General features: G+C 38.1%; 1 protein-coding gene across 1 annotated transcript; it reads right to left on the bottom strand.

Annotated features, from left to right (window-relative positions):
• Positions 1-1,224: 1,224 nt before the first annotated feature.
• Positions 1,225-6,268, bottom strand: tmem244 (transmembrane protein 244). The gene is made up of 6 exons (XM_012879073.3): positions 5,980-6,268; positions 3,595-3,680; positions 3,384-3,460; positions 2,355-2,480; positions 2,100-2,144; positions 1,225-1,868 (listed from the first exon to the last, which is right to left on the bottom strand). Exons 1-6 carry the CDS (start codon positions 6,070-6,072, stop codon positions 1,771-1,773), a joined length of 525 nt encoding a protein of 174 aa, XP_012734527.1. The 5' UTR covers positions 6,073-6,268; the 3' UTR covers positions 1,225-1,770.
• Between the last annotated feature and the right edge of the window lie 409 nt (positions 6,269-6,677).

Here is a 6,677-nt window from a genome sequence, read left to right as displayed (position 1 = left end):
GAGCTGGGCTCAGTAGAAACTTGATGCATAGATTAAAAAAAAACTAAAAGAAGGAATGATGCATCATGTGCTGAATGCTTCCTGTATTTGGTGTTTTAGGTTAATCTAACATTAGTCTTTCAGAGTAACATTCATATATATATATATATATATATATATATATATATATATATATATATATATATATATATATATATATATATATATATATATATATATATATAGACCAAGGGCCCAGGGAAGAACTAGAAAGAGTATGGAAGGTGAAGACAACAGTAGTGCCCGTGCTCATCGGAGCAGTAACCCCCACTCTGGAGAAGTGGCTCCAATCTGGAGAAACATCAGACATCTCAGTCCAGAAGAGCGCAACTAGTAACTAGTTATAATCTACCCACTAGTTATATCTAGTTATCTAGTAAATGAAGAACGAGCATGTTTTGAACATAATGCACCAGACACCCACTTGTATACAAGCCTCATTGTCTTAATGTCATTTTCAATCTGCTGGCCTGGATGAGCCATTTGGATAATCAGTAAATATCACTGCTATAAGTACTTTGCACTGATCTAAAATACAAGCTTTACCTACTCTAAGTATTGGATTCACTTGCTTTATTTTGTAACAATGCATTTCTTCTGCCTGAATTGGTAAGTTTCGCTATGTTATGGATTTTTATTCAAATTATTTTAATTTGAAAAACACCAGAATGTGCAAATAACTTTACAATTTTGTCTGTCTGATTGCATCATTCTGATACAAATAAAATCAGATCTTATAATCAAACAGTTACTCAGAACGTGGGTAGCCTTATAACTAAATACCTTTTCACTTTTGAATACTCTTTTGTATGACTACTTTGTAGAACTACTTGTACATGGTATTGAGTAATAACATGTACCAGTAGCGCTACTCCTACTGTGAAAAGAAAAGAAAAAAGCCTGAACAAGTAATGTTTTTAAATGGTCTCTGAATTTAGGAACTTTAAATATGACCAGAGACAGAGGCTCATTTCTCTTGGACACTTCAAAATCAAAGAGATAAGAGAATACGCTATTGAAGTAAAGCTAATGTATGTTGATCCTAAAATCAGAAAGCACCAATAAGAAGCAGCTATTAGTATTAAATGATAAAACTGGAGCTGTTGTAAATATGACACAGACCCTGGTTAATCTCGCCACCGTGCACAATGAGGAAGATAATACAGGAGCCCTTTTTTGATAGACTCAATGATAGACTTTTCACAGAACTGCTGGAGCCGCTCTTTGTAAGCACAAATTAAACTATAAAAGATTCACACTGGTTGCCGTAAAAGCTTCCACATTCTTTACAAACACTTGACGTTTTATTGCAAAAGACGAGTGTGTTATAAGATACGTTCCTTAATACAATGAAATCAGAGACATGAAAGAGCACATAATAGTCTGCAGTGTTTTTATTGTACAAATGTTCCCACTATAAAATATTACCTGGTTCTCTTCAAGTTGGCTTTTTCAAAGATGTTGATACAAACACGCACACACACGCAATCAAAAAAGTGTTGTTCAATAGGCAAAGTGAAGCCAGTTTAGAACAACCTAATTGCTAATCCGTGTTATCAAGTATACAAACAATATACATATACGTTATCTTTTGTGTCCTTAACTGACAGGCTTTAGTTCCTCACACCATTATAAACATAAATTAAACAGCGAAACGCAAAGCGAACTGACTGGCACACTTCCAAGCTGGGATTACCCCAATAAGCCAGTTAAAAGCTTTCCTTGTTTTTATTAGAAGTTCTGTAGTTCAGCAGGATAGACAAAGTTGTTCCTGAAGAGTTTGTAGGCCAGGAGCTGTCCTCCGAATATCATCATGACCAGGCCTGAACCTGCAGAGACATGGAGGCAGATAAAAAGAAGGAGTGGAGCAATGAAGAGGGAGGCTTAAAGGTCAGCAACAGCGGCTGAATTTGGAGCCGAGTCAGGGGGGGAATCATATCTTCCCCAGACAGAAAGAGAGACAAGATAGAACTAGAGATATTTTTTGTGTGCTATCCAAAAGGGAATGGAGACTGATAAGGAGCCAGAGGCAGACATGAATAAGAAAGTGAGATCCTTACCCAGAGCGATCCACCAGTGCTCGGCTGAAGGGAAATCTGACATCACTGCAGAAATACATCCGGATGATGGGTTGAATAGAAAAAGCAAAAATAAGTACATCAGATCTGTACTGTTCTAGTGTAATTTCCTGGTAAAAAAAAGAAAAAAAAAGAAATAACACGCTTCCTCTTTGTCTCTGCCAATGACTTCCTCTTACATAATCAGGCCTACAATCCTATCAGTTGTCCTGACGTATTCTTCCACTGTGTGTTTACCTGCCACAGTCATCCCGACGTGCAGCAGCGTGACAGTTATGGCGTAATCCCAGACCCACTCCTCCACAATCCAAGCGAACACCAGCCCTCCCAAAACATAAGTCACTTCTGTGGAAATGACCCCAACTAGGAGGCAGAAACAAAAGGTGATCAATAAAAGTAAACCTTTCACTTGATCACACAGAGATTGCCCTCTATCTTGTCTTGTCCTGCTACTAGGGGATGGAAGGGTACGTCTGTGTCATTGACTGACCATAAAAGGTCTGAAGAGTCTGGCTTTTGCATTTCATTCCTACCAAATATGCAAAAAAATGTTCACGTTTTTGCATCGCTGAAGCAAATGGATGTGTTTCCACAGCTGTTATAAAAACAACCTGCTATCCATGCAAAAGACGATGCCAGGCCTTAGCAAGATGTTTATCAGTAGTTTCTCAAGTTCTTTCTTCGACAATTTGCATTCAAAAAAAGTGTGTCATATAATTTCATTTAATCTTTTTTGTTAACACTAGCTTAACACTCACCAGCCTCTTTATTAGATATATATTGGTAGTTCACACGTTAAAAAAAAAAGCATGAGAGGATTTGAAGTTGTGCCATGTCGTTTTACTCCTCTGACATTAACATGGCAGCTGTATCGATACATTATCCACTCTCTGGATATTCTTTTCTTTTTCTTTTTTTAGAGCATTTTTTTAAACCTGACACATGGTTATACCAGAAAATCCCAGCTGAAATCATCAGTCCTACCACATTCAAAGTCATCAATCAATATCCTTTCCCATGACTACACCCAGGCATCTGCATCACATCTAGATAAGTGTTTGCCAAACAAATGTTTGGCAGAGTTGCTATTTGTACTCGTAACAGGTGTTCCTAATAAAGTGGCCGGTGAGGGTGTAATGACGAATAAATATGCAATTTGGGGCAATAAAATGTTGTCAATAAAAAGTGTAAAAAAGAAACAGAAGTTACAAACTTCCCCAAGTGCTTAAATTATACTCAAATGTTGTGCGTTGTTGAATAACTCACCCAAGTATTTGGGGTTCTGCCATGATGGTTGTGTTGTATAGTCGAAAGGAGTTAACAAGCTATTGATCTCGTGAACTCTAAAGAAATGACAAGAGAAGACCACAAAGTGTGCCCAAGCAAGTTAGAACAGCTTTATCTGTTCCTTTTCAACTAATATATATTACAAGCCTTTTTTTTTCTCCACCATGGCATCATGTGTGTCTGAGTGTACCTGAAGACTCCAATGCAAAGACTGACCACGATGTAGTAGAGAGAGTAGAAGCACACCATGCACATCAGCAGATTCTGCAGAACAACCTGAGAACAGAGAAGGCAGCGAGCTGCTAAGAGAGATGGGGACCTGTCTGGTTCTGTCACACAGAGGATAAACATGAAAAATAGTCTTCCTTTGGTAAAAGCCAAAACTATTGGGTTAAATTTAACAATAAAGCTGAGTTTCACTTTAGATACTATTGTGTTATAACAATAGATAATCTGATGACGTTTCCACGTCTGTTATGGGTTTAAATAACTAGCTCACGAAGAAAGCAAAAATAAAATCTGATTTAAATTAGAAAATGATTCAAACTGATATTATTTGTTCAAAATGAACTAGAAAACTCAACCTACTGACCGCAGACAGTCAATGTCCTGCTTAAGCCTGCTTTCATAGATGACTGCCTGCAGCTCTTACAGGAAATTAGCTACATGGCTCCCAGGGAGCAGAGATAAAAGCCCTTTTCTCATGGCCGACATTTCAGGTGGCCAAACACAGGTGTAGCTAATTATTTTATTAATGAGCTCCATTGCATTCAGGTGGGTTTGTGCCAGGCCTCGCTGGCTTACTGGTGCACCTTAATGGCATGGGGGTCAGCGGTAATCTTATTAGTTACACTTGTGATTTCCTGCTGGGACGAGTCAAATGTCTGCTGTGACGCAAAGTGAACGGGAGAGAACAACCCACCACGTTCAGAAAGATAAACAGCGTTCTAGTTAGAACACTACCATTTATGATTCACTTATCAATGGGATGGTGTTGCATTTTGTTTTCATTATTTTGTATTGTGGGGTGTAACGTTTTTACTTTTGTATTTAAAACCTTGTCTTATACTGCGTGTTTTCATTCAATCATAACCGCAATCCGGTTTCATTTGAGAACAAACATTGCCGCCTAACTAAACTAATGAATCAAATAAAAAAAATAAAAAAACTTTAGAAAAATTGCCCATGACAACATAAAACTGTGCAGAGCCAAAAATCATTAAATGTAAACAAAGAAAATGCACAACATACTGTAACCTACAAGCTGTGTTTAGTGTTATGTTGTGTTAATTAGCATGCTAAAGCCAAACAGAGATAGTTATGCACCTTGAGAAGAGATGAATTGTGTTGAAAAGATAATAAGGAACAGCGTAGAAAATATATACCAGGCAAATAATAATGTTACTATATTTGTAAAACATGCATTTAAGGTAAGATAAGGTAAGAATTCCTTCATTATTCGGGTGTGACAGTAGCATATACACAGACAGTGACACACTTATTAGCAGTGGGCATCCATGGGCTTTCTTTTTTTGTTGCCATTTCAGGTTGGCTAGCAATTCATCATATTTCACTGTGAAAATTAAATGAATGTTTTTTTTTTTCATTAGTTTATACTGCCCGGTTTTAGTGGCGTTGTTTAGATAAAAGGCAAGACAAAATGCTAAATCGGTGTTGGTGCCAGCAGCTAGCTGAAAGAAGGAACATCATTTCCCAAAACATATAACAGTACAAAACCATGACATTAACAATATTAATCTTGTGTGTAAGATCAAAATAGCCGACAGATAATAGCCGACAGATAATTTTTGCACGATCATCTTGCTGTCCTGTAATTCTTAGAGCTTTGGTAAGAACAATATCAACGGTTTATAATCTTTTTAAAAGGAATAAACTTTGTGGAGCAAAAATGATTGCAGCCCCGGATGGCCTCTGGTTTAAACAGCAAGAGAGGCATGGGTGTGTGAAAAACCACAAGAGCAGTTGAGCCCGTGCTAATACCTTCAGAGACAGCTAAACACCTTTGGCAAACCCTTCGTCTGGTTCTGTTGCCATCTCAGTAAGAGACTGTGTAGCTTTGCTCTAGGACGTCGACCTAGAAACCAAACAATTTCTCTAAGAATGTAAACATGCTGTGACGTTACAGCATGTAACAGACCATTGCTACACCTGTCCATAACTGACTGGTGGTTTGAAATACATAAAATCATCCACTAGTCATCTGTTTCTATAATCTAGAAGTGTAATAGAAAATGAACTGTTTTAATTAAAGTTAACAAACTGGAATTAATTAAATAAATCCAGGGTGACAGTGCATGAAAAGTTAAAATATAACTAGGGGGATAGTTGTTGGTGGAACTGATGTCCACCATTACTGTGTTTTGAATTTCTTACTAATGGCACCATTGTTTTGATACCAACTTTCAAGCCATGATAAAAAACATATGAAAACTATGTTGCAGTTTATTATTAGCTTTTTGCTCAGACTCTGCACTACATTACAGTATTGCTGTAAACTATTTTTTTTCTTCAAATAGCTGTGTGCTCTAATAATATGGTGTCCATTTATCCTTACCCAGGTGTCACTGGGCGTAGTCTTGAGTGAGAAGGGTCCATGGCGTTTTATGAGCGTGAATCCACAGCAACGACAGCAGTAGTCCAACAACATGAATGGTTGCCGATCTAAATGAGAGAAAGCAGCCTACATGTGTTCTTATGAGTCGCTGAGAGCATGTTGCAGGGAAGCAAGGAGGGCTGGATTGGATGAAATGAGATTACTGCTAAGAGGTTGGAGTAAATCCCACATGGGATAAGCCACATAATGCAGGTGTGCACAAATACTCATAACCCACAATTAGGCGGGGGGCAACAGTGTGTCTTTAATTTTGATGCTAATTGGCAGGTGGCGGTGAAGAGAAGAAGTAGTAGTAGCATTAATGCAGCAGCAGGAAAGACGATTGAGTATCTCGTCGTAGTGGGTGAAGCACTTATGGAATAAATATGGATAACGCTAATAAAAAATAAATAAATAAATGAATAAATAACACAGAAAAGCATGGGGCTGAGAAACCAAGGGAAAAAAAACGTGACCTGCGGAGCGTGAAGTCGCTAAATGTCGCGAACATGAATGAACTGAAACGTTTAGCAGCGTAGTCAGCTAATAAGAACGGTCACATTAGCAGAAGCCAAGAAGTTACTGAAGCAGAGAGATGAGGCCGACAGGGACTCTGAGGAGCCAGACAGTAGTGCAGCCTTGGTATGGCAGGGCCACCT

This window comes from Fundulus heteroclitus, chromosome 15, assembly GCF_011125445.2.
Source record: "Fundulus heteroclitus isolate FHET01 chromosome 15, MU-UCD_Fhet_4.1, whole genome shotgun sequence".
Classification (NCBI taxonomy): Eukaryota; Metazoa; Chordata; class Actinopteri; order Cyprinodontiformes; family Fundulidae; genus Fundulus; species Fundulus heteroclitus.
Note: the sequence above shows the minus strand (reverse complement) of the source record. Positions and strands in the feature narration are given on the sequence as shown.

Coding starts and splice junctions, on each gene's coding strand:
- tmem244 (XM_012879073.3), bottom strand. CDS start 6,072: ATGTTGTTGGACTACTGCTGTCGTTGCTGTGGATTCACGCTCATAAAA. Junction 3,681..5,979: donor CTACGCCCAGTGACACCTGG/GTAAGGATAAAT, acceptor CTCTGTTCTCAG/GTTGTTCTGCAGAATCTGCT. Junction 3,461..3,594: donor CTTTGCATTGGAGTCTTCAG/GTACACTCAGAC, acceptor TCATTTCTTTAG/AGTTCACGAGATCAATAGCT.